This window comes from Carcharhinus amblyrhynchos, chromosome 14 (assembly GCF_965287045.1).
Source record: "Carcharhinus amblyrhynchos chromosome 14, sCarAmb.v2.hapA, whole genome shotgun sequence".
Lineage (NCBI taxonomy): Eukaryota > Metazoa > Chordata > Chondrichthyes > Carcharhiniformes > Carcharhinidae > Carcharhinus > Carcharhinus amblyrhynchos.
Genome location: NC_137337.1, coordinates 74,550,791 through 74,568,690, shown reverse-complemented (window position 1 = coordinate 74,568,690; position 17,900 = coordinate 74,550,791). Strand labels below are relative to the sequence as shown.

The window sequence follows — 17,900 nt, the reverse complement described above, 5'->3', positions numbered from 1 at the left end:
GGGGGCATAGCTCTGCTGATTAAGGATAGCATCAGGGTGGTAGCCAGGGATGATATTGGAGCCAAGGAGCAGAACGTGGAATCGTTGTGGGTAGAGATTAGGAACAGCAAAGGGAGGAAGGCGCTGGTGGGTGTCGTCTATAGGCCCCCGAATAATGATCTGGAGGTGGGGCGGGCTGTTAACGCGCAAATAAGTGCGGCGTGCAGGAATGGGACGGCCGTAGTTATGGGGGATTTCAATCTGCATATTGATTGGTCGACCCATGTTGGACACAGTGGGCTCGAGGAGGAGTTCTTGGAATGCTGCCGGGATAGTTTCCTGGAACAGTGTGTGTTGGAGCCGACGAGGGAGCGAGCTATCTTGGATCTGGTGCTATGTAATGAGGCGGGTAGAATTAGGGAACTTGCAGTGAAGGATCCTCTTGGGGAGAGTGATCATTGTATGGTGGAGTTTCTGGTGCAGATGGAGGAGGAGAAAGTGGGTTCCCGGACGCGCGTCCTTTGTTTGAACAGAGGGGAGTACGGTAGGATGAGAGAAGAATTGGCGAATGTGGACTGGGGGAGCGCGTTGGAAGGTAGGTCTGCTGAGGAGCAGTGGAGGATCTTTAAGGAGATCTTTCTTGGTGCTCAGCAGAAATTTATTCCGATGGTCAAAAAGGACCGTAGGAGGAGAGGTAATCAGCCGTGGATAACGAAGGAGGTGAAGATAAGTGTTAAATTAAAAGCGGAGGCGTTTAGAGTAGCTAAGAGTAGTGGGCGAGAAGAGGATTGGGAGAGGTTTAAATGTCAACAAAGATTGACAAAGAAGTTGATAAAGAAGGGTAGGAGAAACTATGAAGCTGGGCTAGCGCTTAATATAAAAAAGGATAGCAAGAGTTTTTATAAATATATAACAAGGAAGAGGCTGGCTAGGGTGAACGTTGGTCCCTTAGAGGATGAGAAGGGGGACTTAGTGGTAGGGGATGGGGAAATGGCTGAGGTCTTGAATAACTTTTTTGTTTCGGTCTTCACGGAGGAGGACGTGAATAATTTGCCGGATGTTACAGATGGAAAGGTGGTAGGACTGGAGGGTCTTGATGACATTACTGTTACTAGAGAGGTGGTGCTAGACAGACTGGAGGGGCTGATTGTGGACAAGTCCCCAGGACTGGATGGAATGCATCCGAGGGTCCTGAAAGAAATGGCGGAGGTGATAGTGGATGCCTTGGTGGTTATTTTCCAGACGTCGCTGGATTCCGGGGAAGTGCCAGAAGATTGGAAAACGGCTAATGTTACGCCGTTGTTTAAGAAGGGTGCCAGGCAAAAGGCGGGGAATTATAGGCCTGTTAGTTTAACGTCTGTTGTAGGTAAAATGTTAGAATCCGTCATCAAGGAGGAAATAGCGAGGCATCTTGAGGGGAACTGCTTGATAGAGCAGACGCAGCACGGTTTCGTTAAAGGGAAGTCGTGTCTGACAAATTTACTGGAGTTCTATGAGGATGTGTCTAGGGCGGTGGATAGAGGAGAGCCGGTGGATGCGGTCTTTCTTGATTTTCAGAAGGCGTTTGACAAGGTACCTCACAAGAGGTTATTGCAGAAGGTCAGGGGGCATGGAGTTGGGGGTAGGGTGTTAGCGTGGATAGAGGACTGGTTGTCAAATAGGAGGCAGAGAGTGGGGGTCAATGGGTGCTATTCGGATTGGCGGATGGTGACTAGTGGAGTGCCCCAGGGGTCGGTGCTGGGGCCTCAGCTATTTACCATTTATATAGATGATCTGGAGGAGGGAACTGAGTGTATGGTGTCGAAATTTGCTGATGACACCAAGATTGGTGGAATGGCAAATTGCGCGGAGGGTGTGGAAAGTCTGCAGAAGGATCTAGATAGGCTGGGCGAATGGGCCAGGAACTGGCAAATGGAATTTAATGTTGGCAAGTGCGAGGTGGTCCACTTTGGTAGGAATAATGATAGGAAGGATTATTACTTACGTGGAGAAAAACTGCAGCAGGCGACGGTGCAGAGGGACCTCGGGGTCCTTGTGCATGAGTTGCAAAAACCCAGCTTGCAGGTGCAGCAGGTGGTCAGGAAGGCTAATGGGATGCTGGCCTTCATCGCGAGGGGGATTGAATATAAAAGTAGGGAGGTCTTGCTGCGGCTGTATAGGGCATTGGTGAGGCCGCAGCTGGAGTACTGTGTGCAGTTTTGGGCGCCGTACTTACTCAAGGATATTTTGGCCTTGGAGGGAGTGCAGAGGAGGTTTACTAGGCTGATGCCGGAGTTGAGGGGGTTGAGCTATGAGGAGAGGCTGAATAAATTAGGCTTGTACTCGTTAGAGTTTAGAAGAATGAGGGGAGATCTCATTGAGACGTATAAGATGATGAATGGGATGGATAGGATAGAGGTGGAGAGACTCTTCCTGCTCAGAAAGGATAGTAGGACTAGGGGGCACAGCCTCAAGATAAAGGGGGGGCGGTTTAGAACGGAGTTGAGGAGGAACTTCTTCACTCAAAGGGTGGTGAATCTCTGGAATTCTCTGCCTGTTGAAGTGGCGGAGGCTGCCTCGCTAAATATTTTTAAGACGCGGGTTGATGGGTTTTTGATAGGAGAGGGGATTAAGGGTTATGGGGAGAGGGCGGGAATGTGGAACTGAGCCACGACAGATCAGCCATGATCTTATTGAATGGTGGGGCAGGCTCGAAGGGCTAGTTGGCCTACTCCTGCTCCTATTTCTTATGTTCTTATCCCTGGAATGAAGATCTTATCGTACGAGGAACGGTTGAAGACTCTGGGTCTGTGCTTGTTGGAGTTTAGAAGGATGGGGGGGGGATCTTATTGAAACTTACAGGGTACTGCGAGGCCTGGACATGGAGAGGATGTTTCCACTAGTAGGAAAAACTAGAACCAGGGGGCACAACCTCAGGCTAAAGGGACAATCCCTTAAAACAGAGATGAAGAGGAATTTCTTCAGCCAGAGAGTGGTGTATCTGTGGAACTCTTTGCTGCTGAAGGCTGTGGAGGCTGGGTCATTGAGTGTCTTTAAGACAGAGATAGATAGGTTCTTAATTAACAAGAGGATCAGGGGTTATGGGGAAAAGGCAGGAGAATGGGGATGACAAAAATATCAGCCATGATTGAATGGCGGAGCAGACTCAATGGGCCGAGTGGCCTAATTCTGCTCCAATGTCTTATGGTCTTATGGCTTGCTTCCTTTAGCAACTGGGAGATTGATCCCAACTCCAGGAGGTTTGGGAATCCTAATCAAAAGGCAACACTCATCCACAATTACCTTGTGATCCAAAGTCTAACATTATGTGACATGACATCAAAGCACCATGGCAACACCTCTACATTTAGCAGAAGGCTCTGCAGCTTATTCTTTCGACCGCTACCTGGCGAAGCAACCATTTTGAATAGAAATAGACAGTGACTTCTTCAATGATAAGGTCACTGAACTGAGAAATACAATTAACCTCCTGATGCCATGGATAAAACGGCACGGCACGGCAGCGCAGTGGTTAGCACTGCTGCCTCACAGCACCAGGGACCTGGGTTCGATTCTTGGCTTGGATCACCGTCTGTGTGGAGTTTGGACGTTCTCTCTGTGTCTGCGTGGGTTCCTCCGGGAGCTCCGGTTTCCTCCCACAGACCAAAAGATGTGTGGGTTAGGTTGATTGGCCAAGCTAAGTTGACCCTAGTGTCAGGGGGACTAGCAGGGTAAACACATGGGGTTACAGGGATAGGCGTGATTGTTAGTGCAGACTTGATGGGCCTAATGGCCTCCTTCTGCACTACAGAGATTCTATGATTCTATGAAAACATTGTTCCATTACACCTTCCTTTTACCTCTCTTTCCTCCCACAGTTCTAAAGATGTGCTGGTTAGGTACCTTGGCTGTGCTAAATGCTCCCTCAGTTACCCGAACAGGCACCGGAGTGTGGCGACTGGGGGATTTTTCTATTTTCATTTTCTATTTCCCAATACAATGGAAAATCATTCTCAATAGTAATCTGCAAATCAAGCTTGTAAATAATATTTCACAAGTTAATCGCCAAACTTACAGATTTTGTTGGAATTTTCATTTCTGGTCCATTGTCGTGCTGGGTGCCATTTTTCTCAATGAGTGGAAATCAATCTGCTGACGCTTGGACTATGATCAGGCTAGAGATCTTCTTTGATATCTTAAACGTCAATGTTACATTCTACTATAAAGTTATTACATTTTTGGTGTTTTACTGACACTTACCCAGGTTTCATGAAGACTCTGCCAAAATGGATCTGAGCATGGAGATCAATGTCCAATACCTGCTTCAGGTAATCCTATTAGAGAGCAAGAGTAATCATACTTGTAAAAGCTGGCATCTTATTTGGTTGACACCATGTTGAAGTGAATACAACCATCGTTGCATAACAGCACTTTACTCCATATCCATTATACCACCGCATTTCACGTTATGGAGAAAGTACCCACGGTGTGGTCTCCATGATAAACACAGGGATTGCCACTTTTCAGAGTTTAAAGTATCACTTGTAAAAATGAAGGCTGCCCTGCACAACGACTACAAAATCACGCAAACTAGCTTCCCATCCACTGACTCTGTCCACACTTCCCGGTGCCTGGGAAAAGAGCCAGCATAATTAAGGACCCCTACGCACCCACGGCATACTCTTTTCCACCTTCTTCCATCAGGAAAAGAATGCAAAAATCTGAGGTCACATACCAACGACTTAAGAACAGCTTCTTCCCTGCTGTCATCAGACTTACCTTGTACTAAGTTGATCTTTCTCTACACCCTAGCTATGACTGTAACACTACATCCTACACTCTCTCCTTTCTTTCTCTATGTACGGTATGCTTTGTCTGTATAGCGCACAAGAAACAATACTTTTCACTGTATCCCAATACTTGTGACAATAATAAATCAAATCAAAGAGAGATGGACATTATTGTTACAAACAATATTCCATTATCTGCAGCTGAACATATGAATTAGGAGCAGGAGTAGGAATAGGTCCCTTGAGCCTGCTCCATCATTCGATAAGATCATGGCAGATCTGATTGTGGCCCTAGTGGCCTCAACAACACTACTCTTCCTACTCTCAAAAGTCCTTTGACTCCCTCGTTTGTCAAGACGTATCTAGCCTTGATTTAAAAACATTCAATGACCCTGTCTCCACTGGTCTTTGGGGAAGAGAGTTCCACAGACTCACAACCCTCTGAGAACAAAACTTTACCTCATGGCCTGCATGGTGGTTGGCACTCCTGCCTCACATCTCCAGGGACCTGGGTTTGATTCCAACCTTGGGTGACTATCTGTGTGGAGTTTGCACATTCTTCCTGTATCTATGTAGGTCTCCTCAGGTTGCACTGGTTTCCTCCCAGTGTCCAAAGATGTGCGGGTTAGACGGATTGACCATGCTAAATTGCCCCTTAGTGTCCCAGAATGTGTAAATTAGAGGGATTGGCAGGATAATCACCTGGGGTTATGGGGATAAGGCCTGGGTAAGATTCTCTGTTGGAGAATTGGTACAGACTTGATGGGCCAAATGACCTCCTTCTGCACTGTAGGGATTCTATGATTCTATCTCTGCCTTAAATGGAGACCTCCTATTTTTAAACTGTGTCCCCTAGTTCTAGTTGCTCCCACAAGTGGAAACATCCTTCCAACATCCCTCAGGATCTTACATGTTTCAATAACATCAACTCTCAGTCTTCGATACTACAATGGATAAAGACTTAACTCGCCCAACTTTTCCTTGTAAAATAACCCCTTTCCCATTTCAGGAATCAGTCTGTTGTTACAATATCAGCTGATGTTAATATTGGACAAGTCAGATCCCAGAGTGAAAACTGGTTTGATAGATCCTAGTTTTTTTTAAAGAAAACGTTGAAGAAAGTTACTGAACAAATTCACAGGAGTCTGGCTATGAACTTTTTTCACATGAAGAATAAAAGATTTATTAAAACAAGAAAAATGAACTATATTACATCAGGCAAGAAGTGTAAAAAGATCTCAATACAAACACAAGGTGATTCAGTTTCCTAATATTAATTTACCCAGAAATATCTTTAGAAACACATAAACCAGTGAAGGTTTACCACGAGCTTGAAACAAAGTCCCTTTGCTTGGGGTTGACATTCACTGGATGCTTCTCACCAAACCTGTATCTCTCCCTGAGACATCCAAAAGCTGGGGACCCTGCTGGAATCTTACCCGGCCTGACTCAGAAAGGTTGGACAAGACAAGCACTTTAAAATTTTAGCGGGTACAGAGCAGCAATTCGCTGCTGATTGCCACTCCGAGAAAACAAAGGCAAATGTTTGGAGTCCAATTTGGTAAAGTATTTTTGGCTGAACAGCTGCATGTGAATTTGACAATTTGAATCTGTTATGGATACTGTCATGTGTTGACACAGTATGAAGTCTCACAACACCAGTTTAAAGTCCCTCACTCACCTGATGAAGGGACAGTGCCCCGCAAGTTTGTGCTACCAAATAAACCTATTGGACTTTAAGCTGGTGTTGTGAGACTTCTTACTGTGCCCACCCCGGTCCAATGCCGGCATCTCCACATCATGTCATGGGTTGGGGGATACGAATTACTGCCTTTGGCACTTTGATCAACTTACTTTCATTGGGATTGCCTCAAACACACACAATACAATAACAGGATGCAGATTACAGCACGAAGAGTCCCTTGTGACTCTTTCGGCTGAACGACTGGATGTGAATTTGACAATTTGGGTCTGTTCTGCATACTGTCATGTGTTGACACAGTATGAAGTCTCATAACATTAGTCTGAAGTCCAACAGGTTCATTTGGTAGCATGAGCTTTTGTAAATAGACGTAAATCTCTAAATCGTTCTTTGCATTTAAGAGAAAATTTGATGGAGATGGGCCAAATGGCCTCCTTCTGCACCGTAACAATTCTGTGATTTTGCCTGTTTTGGTGTTTTCTAGACTTAGCTGTAGATTTTCTTGTGAAATCTAAACTGACTTTTTAGTTGTCTGACGTTCTGTTTTATATCTGATTTTTAAAGTCTGAAGTACATCAAAAGATGAACCTGGATTCTTGACGCTGTGAGGTAGCAGTGCTAACAACCATTCCAGCTGATGGGTCTGGTGTCCCAAAGAATTCAGGTGAGCCTGACAGAACAATGGCATCTAATACAACTTAAGAGCAGGACAGTGATGGTATCCAGCTGAAGTCATAGAATCGTAGAAGCCTTACAGTATAGAAGAAGGCCATTCAGCCCACTGAGTCTGCACCGACCACAAACCCACACACAATTCCCGTAACCCCACACATTTATCCTGCTAATCCCCCTAACACTAGGGACAATTTACCATGGCCAATCAACCTAAACCGCACATCTTTCATCTGAGGGAGGAAACCAGAGCACCTGGAGGAAACCCTTGCAGACATGGGCAGAATGTGCAAACCCTATACAGACAGTGACCCAAGACGGGAATCGAACCTGGGTCCCTGGCGCTGTGAGGCAGCAATGCTAACCACTGTGTCCCCGCGCCGCCCACAATTCCAAAATGGCAACACCTTCAACTCGCTACTTTCCTTGCTATTTTCAAAATGCCCTTTAATTTTGCATATTCATTCACCACCATATCCCTCTTCCCCTTGGTACAAGCTTTTCTGCATTGCTTGCAACTGAATTCTTTAGAAACATAACTTGTTATTGTATGGAGACCTAGTTATTTCAGTGTTTTATTCCACATTATGAATGGTTGCACAGCAGAATTGTACAAGGCAGGTAGAATTCTGATCGCTATTCCACCAAACTGGGCACATTTTTAACACAACAGATCTGTTTGTCAATACTTAACAGGCTGCTTTATGTAATATTTCAATTGGATTATCTTCTGACCTGTAGCAAGTGCACAGGGGAGATTAAAATGCAATGAGAAAGAAGAGCAATTCCAGAGCATTTAAAATTCAGAAAGATAACCCATTGCATTGAGATAAATAATCTTTTCCCACTCAATAACAACTGATAAAGTCTCACAAATCTTATGGTGGAGATATATGAGAAGGTGCTGATAATTTTACACAATGAAATCCATCCTGAGCTACTTTAAAGCCAGAGGCAGAGACAATACCGAAACAGTGGTCGTCAATGCACAAATGCGAATCAAATGCTTGTTGTATCGAGGATGTGTTGACAGGTGTGACTAATAAGAGCAGTAATCTCTTGGTGAGCTTTATCTCCGTGCACTCAGACATGAGAGTTGGATAGATGTGAAAGGACAGTGGCTTGTCATACTAGGCAAAGGGAGTGCATTACAATCATTGTATTCTTCAAAGCTGTTTCGATATTCATGGGATTTGCTGTTGTTGAACGCCATTTGTGGATCAGTTTGGCAGACAGCAATGTTTCTCCCCAATAAAATTTTGAAAGGACTGTGTGTTGCATTTGACAATACTGTAATTCAACTGAACTTAAACTGTTTAGAGTCATAGAACCTCTATAGTGCAGAAAGAGGTCATTCGCCCATCGTGTCTGCACCAACCCTCCGACAGGGCATCCCACCCAGACCCTATCCCCGCAACCCTATGTATTTACCCTCCTAATCCCTCTAACTTACACATCTTGGGATACTAATGGGCAATTTAGCATGGCAAATCGATCTGACCTGTGCATCTTTGGAATGGAGCAGGAAAACGGAGCATCCACAGGAAACCCAACCTTGTGAAGCTACAGCACGGAACGACAAATATGGTAAACAGCAGAAGCTGGATTCTATGGGCAAAGCCAAACTAGCCTGCAACCAATGGATCAGGTCAATCCTCTGCAGTTGTGAATAGTGGTGGGTAATTAAACAACTAAGAGGAGGAGAAGCTCCATGAACACTCCCACTCTCAGCAATGGGCGGGGGGGAGCGCAGTTTGCCAGCACAAAGACAAAGCTGAAGTGTTCACAATTACCTTTATCAAGGTCCAAGTAGATGATCCACCTTGGTCCTGCATTACAGAGGTATGTCCAAGCAATTTGATTCACTTCACATAACATCAACAGCTGAGCATACTAGATATAGCAAAGGCCATGGGCCCTTATAACCTCTCAGCTGCAGTACTGAAGACTGGTGTTCCAGAACTAGCCAAACCACGAGAGACTGACACTTCTCTGACAAAAGTGGAAAACTGCTAACTTTTAAAGTTTTTTAAAGTTTATTTATTTGTCACAAGTAGGCTTACATTAGCACTGTAATGAAGTTACTGTGAAAATCCCCTGGTTGCCACACTCTGGCGCCCGTTCGGGTACACCGAGGGAGAATTCAGCACGGCCAATGCACCTAACCAGCACGTCTTTCAGACTGTGGGAGGAAACAGGAGGAAACCCACGCAGACATGGGGAGAATGTGCAACTCCGTATGGACCGTGACCCAAGCCGGAAATCGAACCCGGTTCTCTGGCATTCTGAAGCAATAGTTCGAACCACTGTGCCTACTTGTGACACTAATAAATAAACTTTATACGAGTTAGGTGCATTCTGATTCTACTGTTTGAAGAGGATTCATGGCTGTGGATATACTGACCATTCCACAAATATCCAATATAATTCACATAGCCTAGCTTGATATTTTAGTGGATATGTAACTATATTTGATTACCTTTTCTCCCATGGATACACCCCCTGAAGTAATGATGATATCAGCACGACTTATCCCTTCATTGAGAGCGTTCAACAGATCATCGGGGCTACAAATTAAACAAACACATTCATTGAATAGTAAACAAAAATCTTTGCGAAACTAAACTTGAATAATTGTTTATGATTTGATTTATTATTGTCACATGCATTAGCATACAGTGAAAAGTATTGTTTCTTGCGCGCTTTACAGACAAAGCGTACCGTTCATTGAGAAGGAAAGGGGAGGGTGCAGAATGTAGTGTTACAGTCATAGCTAAGGTATAGAGAAAGATCAATTTAATGCAAGATTGATCCATTCAAAAGTCTGATGGCAGCAGGGAAGAAGCTGTTTTTGAGTCGGATGTTATGTGACCTCAGACTTTTGTATCTTATTCCCAATGCAGCCAAGTCTGCATCAGCCTCTAATACCTGTGAATATATATCAAACAAGCCACAATTTTTTCCTGATTCCTGCTGACTAAACTAATGCCACCTACTTTGGGTCCAGCAGTGTAATCATAAAATCCCTACAGTGCAGGAGGAGGCCATTTGGCCCATTGAGTCTGCATTGACAACAATCCCACCCAGGTCCCATTCCCATAACCCCACTAGCTCCTCTGATACCAAGGAGTAATTAGGCATGGCCAATCCACCTAACTGCACATTTGGAGTATGGAAAGAAACCAGAACACCCAGGGGAAACCTACACAGACACGGGGAGAATGTGCAAACTCCACATAGACAGTGACCTGAGCCGGGAGTCGAATCTGGGTCATAGAGGATTACAACATGGAAGCAGGCCCTTCGGCCCAATTTGTCCATGCTGCCCTTTTTTAAAAACCCCTAAGTTAATCCCAATTGCCCACATTTGGCTCATATCCCTCTATACCCATCTTACCCATGTAACTGTTTAAATGCTTTTTAAAAGTCAAAACTGTACCTGCCTCTACCATTACCTCTGGCAGCTTGTTCCAGACACTCACCACCCTGTGTGTGAAAAAATTGCCCCTCTGGGCACTTTTGTACCTCTCCCCTCTCACCTGGCACTGTGAGGCAGCAGTGTAAACATAAGAAATAGGAAATAGGAGCAGGAATAGGCCATCTAGCCCCTCGAGTCTGTAAACCACTGTGTCACCGTGCCACCCTTCACAATATCTGGCTATAACCTGAGGTGTGGAAGGTTGGTACACTGCTCGCAGAGGAGCTCCGTCCTGCTCCCTGTTCTGTTGCCATTCTCCACTCCTGGATGCAAAAAGCTGCTCAAGCATTTACCACCAGGAGCCCCAACTATTAATGGTACTTAAGAAAACATACTTGCCTTACACTTCACTAGATAAGCGTCTCCACACTTGAATTGATCGAGTGGAAGATAAATATGAGAGAAGCAGGCTGTCAAGATGATAAAGAAAACTGGTACCTATTTAATGAAATATTAATTCTTTATTTTTATTTTTAAATAAATTCTCTAAACTCTTGCTGAAAAGCAAAGTGGAAGACCGGAATTTTCCTGTCCTGCCCGCCACAGGAATGGTAGCGGGCGGGACACAGAACATGCAGAGGTCCATTGACCTCGGGCGGGATTTTCCAGCTTTGGGGTGAGCACAGTCAGAAAACCCCGCCCAAAATCTTTGCTGCGCTGAGGTTTAGGGTTTATTTGGGTCAAACGAAATGTGAAAGGCGCTGAATTTTTGAGTTTTCTTTTTGGCAATGCCAAGTTACGTAAGTAACTCTGTAAGGATGGAGTTGGGGGCAAGGAGCACTAACTACTTCAATGTGTTAGTGATTCAAATGCACAGTCAGCTACGTATTACTCCATAAATCCTCATTGTGAAAATGTCTTGTGAGGTCATCAGGGTCAAAGAGGTTTCAAATTTAATGTCTGGTAAATAATGAAAGGCAAGCGAGTGTGAAATGCTGACAAAATGATTGCGTATTGCCATGAAATTCACAGAAAAATACACTGAATGGTGAAATTTGGACATCACACTAGCTAGGGTCTATTTTGAACAGTGGGGTGCACGGTGGCAAAGTGGTTAGCACTGCTGCCTCACTGCTCCAGGGATCTGGGTTCAATTCTGTGTGACAGTCTGTGTGGAGTTTGAATGGTCTCCCTGTGTCTGCGTGGGTTTCCTCTGGGTGCTCTGATTTCCTCCCACTGTCTAAAGATAAGCAGGTTAGATGGATTGGCCATGCTAAATTGTCCCTTAGTGTCCAAAAATGTGTAGGTTAGGGGGAATTAGCGGGATAAATGCATGGGGTGGGCCTGGATAAGACGCTCTTTTGGAGAGTCAGTGCAAACTCAATGGACCAAATTGCCTTCTTTTGCACTGTAGAGATTCTAGGATTTGCTGCGCTAAATTGCCCCTGAGTCTCAGGGTGTGTGGGTTAAGGGGGATTAGCAGGCTAAATATGTGGGGTTACAGGGATAGGGCTTGAGTGTGATGCTGTGTCTGACAGTCTGTGAATATCCCATGAGATGCAGAAATAAAGTAGTTCCACAGGTCAATCTGAAAAGTGAATGAACTGGAATCTACTGCCACCTGGTGAGATATTTGTTTATTCTGCATCTGTTACGTTTGCAATTTGGAACTGGGGTGTAATGGCTAACTGGTGAGAAGATATTTTTGCATGAGTACAACCTTTCTTCTATGTAAACTCCAAATGTCAGAGACTGTGACGGCATTTAAAAAATAATGGACAGAAGAGATGGTTGAAAGGGTTCAATTTTGTCACCTGAATATCTTGATTAAGGCTTTTGTCAAAGTACAGATACCTGTTTCAGACAGCTTTACACTTGAAAAATACATGGTCCTGGATTTATTTTTTGACTTTCAAATCAGAATTTGAATTCTGCACTCCACATAATTAAATGAAACATATTTGCACATGCTAGGATTTCCTTATCGTAAACAAATTTAAATCTGTCACAAAAATAACACGTTTCCAAGGAATTCACTGCCCGACTAGCAGCATTGCAAAATCTGAATCAAATCATGCTAATTTAAACAGATATTTGAGTAACACAATTCAGATTTGCAACCAGCAGTAACACAGCATGCAAACTAAATTGATGTCAGGCGCTGATAGTCAAAGGGAAAAAAAAGGCAACTATTGTTTTACTGAGTTCTTTTTATTTATTAGTGTCACAAGTAGGCTTACATTCACACTGCAGTGAAGTTGCTGTGAAAATCCCCTAGACGCCACACTCTGCCGCCTGTTCGGCTACACCGAGGGAGAATTTAGCACGGCTAATGCACCTAACCAGCACGTCTTTCGGACAGTGGGAAGAAACCGGAGCACCCAGAGGAAACTCACTCAGATGCAGGGAGAACATGCAGACTCCGCACAGACAGTGACCCAAGCCAGGAATCGAGCCTGGGTCCCTGGCGCAGTGAGGCAGCAATGCTAACCTCTATGCCCTGTACAATACCTAAAACATAAACTTTTAATTTGATTTATTATTATTGTCACATGTATTAACATACAGTGAAAAGTTTTGTTTCTTGCACGCTATACAGACAAAACATACTGTTCGCAGAGAAGGAGAGAATGCAGAATGTAGTATTACAGTCAGAGCTAGGGAGTAGAGAAAAATCAACTTAATGCGAGGTAAGACCATTCAAATGTCTGACAGCAGCAGGGAAGAAGCTGTTCTTGAGCCAGTTGGTATGTGACCTCAGACTTTTGTATCTTTTTCCCGACAGAAGAAGGTAGAAGAGAGAATGCCATTTTTGATATAAAATCTATTCCCTGAACATTGGAAAGATATCTTGGGCCATGGATGCACAGAAAAAGCCAAACTAAAATACCTGTGCACCTTGAAGACTGAAGCACACAAGATTATAAACTCCTGTGGCAACAGGGACCCAACATCAGTCACTATGAATTCACCCTCACATGAACTGGTGTGTATACTGTGTTCTGCTGGAAAACCTTCCAGTCAAATCCAGATATGCCACATGTGATTCGTACTCAGGGAGACAAGGCGTTTTAGAATACGACAAAAGCAAAATACAGGCGGATGCTGGAATCTGAAACATAAACAAAAAATGCTGAAAAATTTCAGCGGGTCTGACAGCATCTGTGAGGAGAGAACAGAGCCAACGTTTCGAGTCTGGATGACCCTTCATCAGAGTACAAAGGGTCATCCAGACTGGAAACGTTGGCTCTATTCTCTCTCCACAGATGCTGTCAGGCCTGCTGAGATTTTCCAGAATACACTGTTTTTGTTTTAGAATAAGAGATGTAATCGATGGTGGTTTTCAGATTTCTCTCTCACCGCCCCAGCACCACACTGAAGGGAATTGTGAAATGCTTCAAGCTGTGCAGGCTGTGAACCCTCACTGCACAGTGACACAGCCAACTTGCACTAAACAATCAATTAGGCTGGCAGTTGGTGGAACAGCTTGACTTGATAACCCACGTGTTTCGCCAACTGCAAAATTTAACAGTTTGCAGCCTTTTCATAGACACAGCTCTGGAGATGCTGCTATTTTGAACTGCCTTGAGTTAACTGAAATCGTGGCAGTGGGGAGTACGGGCATGTCTTCTGCAGCTGAGTGTGACCTGGACTTTATAGGGGACACCTGCTTCAAGGGAAGGCACTCAGAACCACAGAATCCCTACAATGAGGCCATTCGGCCCATCAAGCCTGCACCGACAACAATCCCACCCAGGCCCTAGCCCTCTAACCCCACTCATTCATTACGAATCTCCCTGATACTAAGGGGCAATTTAGCATGGCCAATCCACCTAACCCGCACATCTTTGGAGTATGGGAGGAAACCCACACAGACACCTGTAGAACATGCAAACTCCAGGGTCGAGTGGTTAGTGCAATGGCATAGTGGTTAGCACTGCTGCCTCACAGTGCCAGGGATCCGGGTTCCATTCTGGCCTCAGGTCACTATCTGTGTGGAATTTGCATGTTCTCCCCGTATCTGTGTGGGTTTCCTCCAGGTGCCCCAGTTTTCTCCCACAGTCCAAAAGATGAGGAGATTAGGTGATTGGCCACGATCAATGCACGAGGTGATGGAGTAGGGGATTAAAGACAAGGCAGTATGAATTTGTTAAGTGCATATTGTGTTTAAATAGCTCGCTCGGTATTCCTTGAATAAAGAAAAGAAACTTGTCATTTATGAACTGCAGAAAATAATGCACATCCTGACGCTGTCTAGTTTGGTGCACTTAATAGGCACATGGGCCTGTTGGTCCTGTGTATTTGAGAGGTCCAAATGATAGGCCAACATCAATGCTGACACTGCAGGGCTCTACGAAGGTTGGAAAGGGTGAAAGATGACAAAATGAGGCAAGCAGTAAGAGCCAGATAAAGACAAGCTTGGGTCTTAAAAGCATAATGACTAAAGATGGCCAAATGTTGAATGGTCGTGGAAAAGTGGACACTGCATTGAGCAAGGAGCACAGCAAACTAAAAATCACTTCCCAACTGTGCAAAATGTCTTTCTACGGAAGGTGAAATCTGAGAGATACCAAGCAGAATTTTCCTGATCCACCTGCCTCAGGAATCGTAGTAGGTGGGACATGGACCATGCAGGGATCTGCTGACCATGGGCGGGATTTTCTGGCCTTGGGGCGAATGCGGCCAGAAAAATCCTGTCCACTGAATCTCAAGGCTGAATGACATTGGGATGGTTACGTGGCAAAAGGAGATTTGATTTTCATCGGTGTGGTCAAAGACTATAGAGTTTAGAAACTTCAGTTGCACTTGTTAGTTAAACCAAGAGGCAGTCAGTTAAGAATGAGTTTCGCTTGAATACTTTAACGAGTTTGTCGTAACTTAAGCCACATATGTACCCAATAATCAATCACTTTAATTGAAGGACAATACAAGTTAAACCATACTGCTATCATTTATAACCACAGTGGATTTAAAAATTAATGTGCAAGTGCAAGTACTGAAGGCATACAATTAATTTTCTACAGGCTCTGGAGTTGTGTGTGCAGTGAGAAAGGTTCAGCTTTCAGTATTATGTCTGGTACACTTTTCAGCATTTTGCAACTAATCTCAATTTTGCGCTTGGAGCAAAAATATTCTTCTAAAAGTTACAGATATTTTAAATGTGGAAATAAAAATATTTGCAAGGACTTCAGTGCAACTTTGCAGAGATGGGTTCCGATTAAATTGCCTAACCAAATTCATGTCGTGATCAGACTATACATGCTGCATTAGGTAACATGTTTAGTACTCTAATCGATGAGACATAAATGTAGGCAATGCAGAGAAGAAGCATGGGGCTGATCCTTAGTGATAGAAGTCTTGAACTATGTGGAAAAGCTGGGGATCTGGACTTTCCAACCTGGAGGGAAGATGTTTTAGACATGACCTTAAGGAGGTATGCAAGATGCTAAGTGGTGTAGGAAATGTAATTCCAGAATATTACTTGAAGCCAAACTGTTAAGGGCAGGATGAAGGGATACAAGGTCTAGCTAGCTGATGGCTTGTATCAGGAAAATTCTTCCTCGTACAAGGAATGAATAACACATGAAATGGGCTCTTGGTGGGATGGGGGGAGGGAAACAGTGAAGGCAAAATCCATGGAATCACTTAAGTGGTAATTGGATATGAAATAGGGATACGCCTCTACTTTCTCAGAAGACTAAGGAAATTTGGCATGTCAGCTACAACTCTCACCAACCTTTACAGATGCACCATAGAAAGCATTCTTTCTGGTTGTATCACAGCTTGGTATGGCTCTTGCTCTCCCCAAGACCACAAGAAACTACACAAGGTCATGAATGTAGCCCAACCCTTTATGCAAACCAGCTGCCCATCCATTGACTCTGTCTACACTTCCCACTAGCTTGGAAAAGCAGCCAGCATAATTAAGGACCCCACGGACTCTGGACATTCTTTCTTCCACGTTCTTCGTTTGGGAAAAAGATACAGAAATCTGAGGTCACGTATCAACCAACTCAAGAACGGCTTCTTCCCTGCTGCCATCAGGCTTTTGAATGGAGTACCTTGTGCTAAGTTGATCTTTCCCTACACCCTAGCTATGATTGTGACATTACATTCTGCACTTCTCCTTTCCTTCTCTATGCACAGTATGCTTTGTCTGTATAGCATACAAGAAACAATACTTTTCATTGCATACTGATACATATGACAATAATAAAATCAAATCAAATATAAGCATGGTGGCACAGTGGTTAGCACTACTGCCTCACAGAGCCAGGGACCTGGGTTTGATTTCTGGCTTGGATCACTGTCTGTGCAGACTTTGCACGTTCTTTCCGTGTCTGCGTGGGTTTCTTCTGGATTCTCCAGTTTCCTTCCATTGAAAGACGTGCTGGTTAGGTGAATTGGCCATGTTAAATTTTCCCTCAGCGTATCTGAACAGGCGCCAGAGTGTGGCGACCAGGGGATTTTCACAGTAACTTCACTGCACTGTTAATGTAAGCCTACTTGTGACACTAATAAATAAACTTGAAAACTAGATGTGAATAGGCCAGAAATTTAGAGAGCAGAAAAAGATGAACATTTAATGCATTGTAATGGCATTCCTCAGTCCCAGGACTTCAATCGAGATATTGACCCTTCTAAAATAACTGGCAAATCTGATCAGTTCCGACAGTCCCCAGTGCTGACTCCAAATGATCTGAATGGCTGACATTCCTCCAAAATATTGACAAGCTGATTTATGGGTTGAAAAATTGATCAGCAAGTACTCCCTTAACCAACTCATGTCATCAAGTTTCTATTGCAAAAAGTAAATTTATAAACCATAATCTTCACTGTATACCTATTTTATCATTCTGACCACATTTGAGCAAGAAACATGGGTTGCTTATTATCCATGAACATTTATTAACTGTTGAATTCTTAGGCCCAAATTCCGGCCTGCACTATTTTTAAGTATTCACTAACATCTCAAATGTTTTAAAATAGTAGGTGGAAATTTAGTTGAATAAATTCACTGATTGGTTGAAAATAGCAGAAAGACTTGGCAGCATAATTGCTCCGGTTTCCTCCCACAGTCCAAAGATGTGCGGGTTAGGTGGATTGGCCATGTCAGGGGAATAGCAGGGTAAATATGTGGGGTTATGGGAATAGGACCTGGGTGGGATTGTGGTCAGTGCAGACTCAATGGGCCAAATGGCCGCCTTCTTTACTTTAGGGGTTCTATGATAATTTGTGAATAGAGTGTCTCAAATGTGTTATTGGTCAATTCTTAACAAGGTGAGAAAAAATGATGTTGGTTAAAGCTGTCAGGAGTTTACGATTGATAAGCGCAATTAGTTTATAAAAAGATTCACTC

The 17,900-nt window shown here is 44.0% G+C and overlaps 1 protein-coding gene across 18 annotated transcripts in view; it reads right to left on the bottom strand.

Moving 5' to 3' along the window:
- The window catches only part of LOC145352784 (gephyrin), a 462,622-nt gene that overhangs the window by 21,049 nt on the left and 423,673 nt on the right, over nucleotides 1-17,900 (bottom strand). For all 18 annotated transcript variants that reach the window (XM_080203106.1, XM_080203117.1, XM_080203118.1 and 15 more), the window contains 2 exons: nucleotides 9,602-9,689; nucleotides 4,219-4,292 (listed from right to left, as the gene is read on the bottom strand). In XM_080203106.1, coding sequence (XP_080059232.1) covers nucleotides 4,219-4,292; nucleotides 9,602-9,689 — 162 coding nt within the window. The remainder of the gene's footprint in view (nucleotides 1-4,218; nucleotides 4,293-9,601; nucleotides 9,690-17,900) is intronic.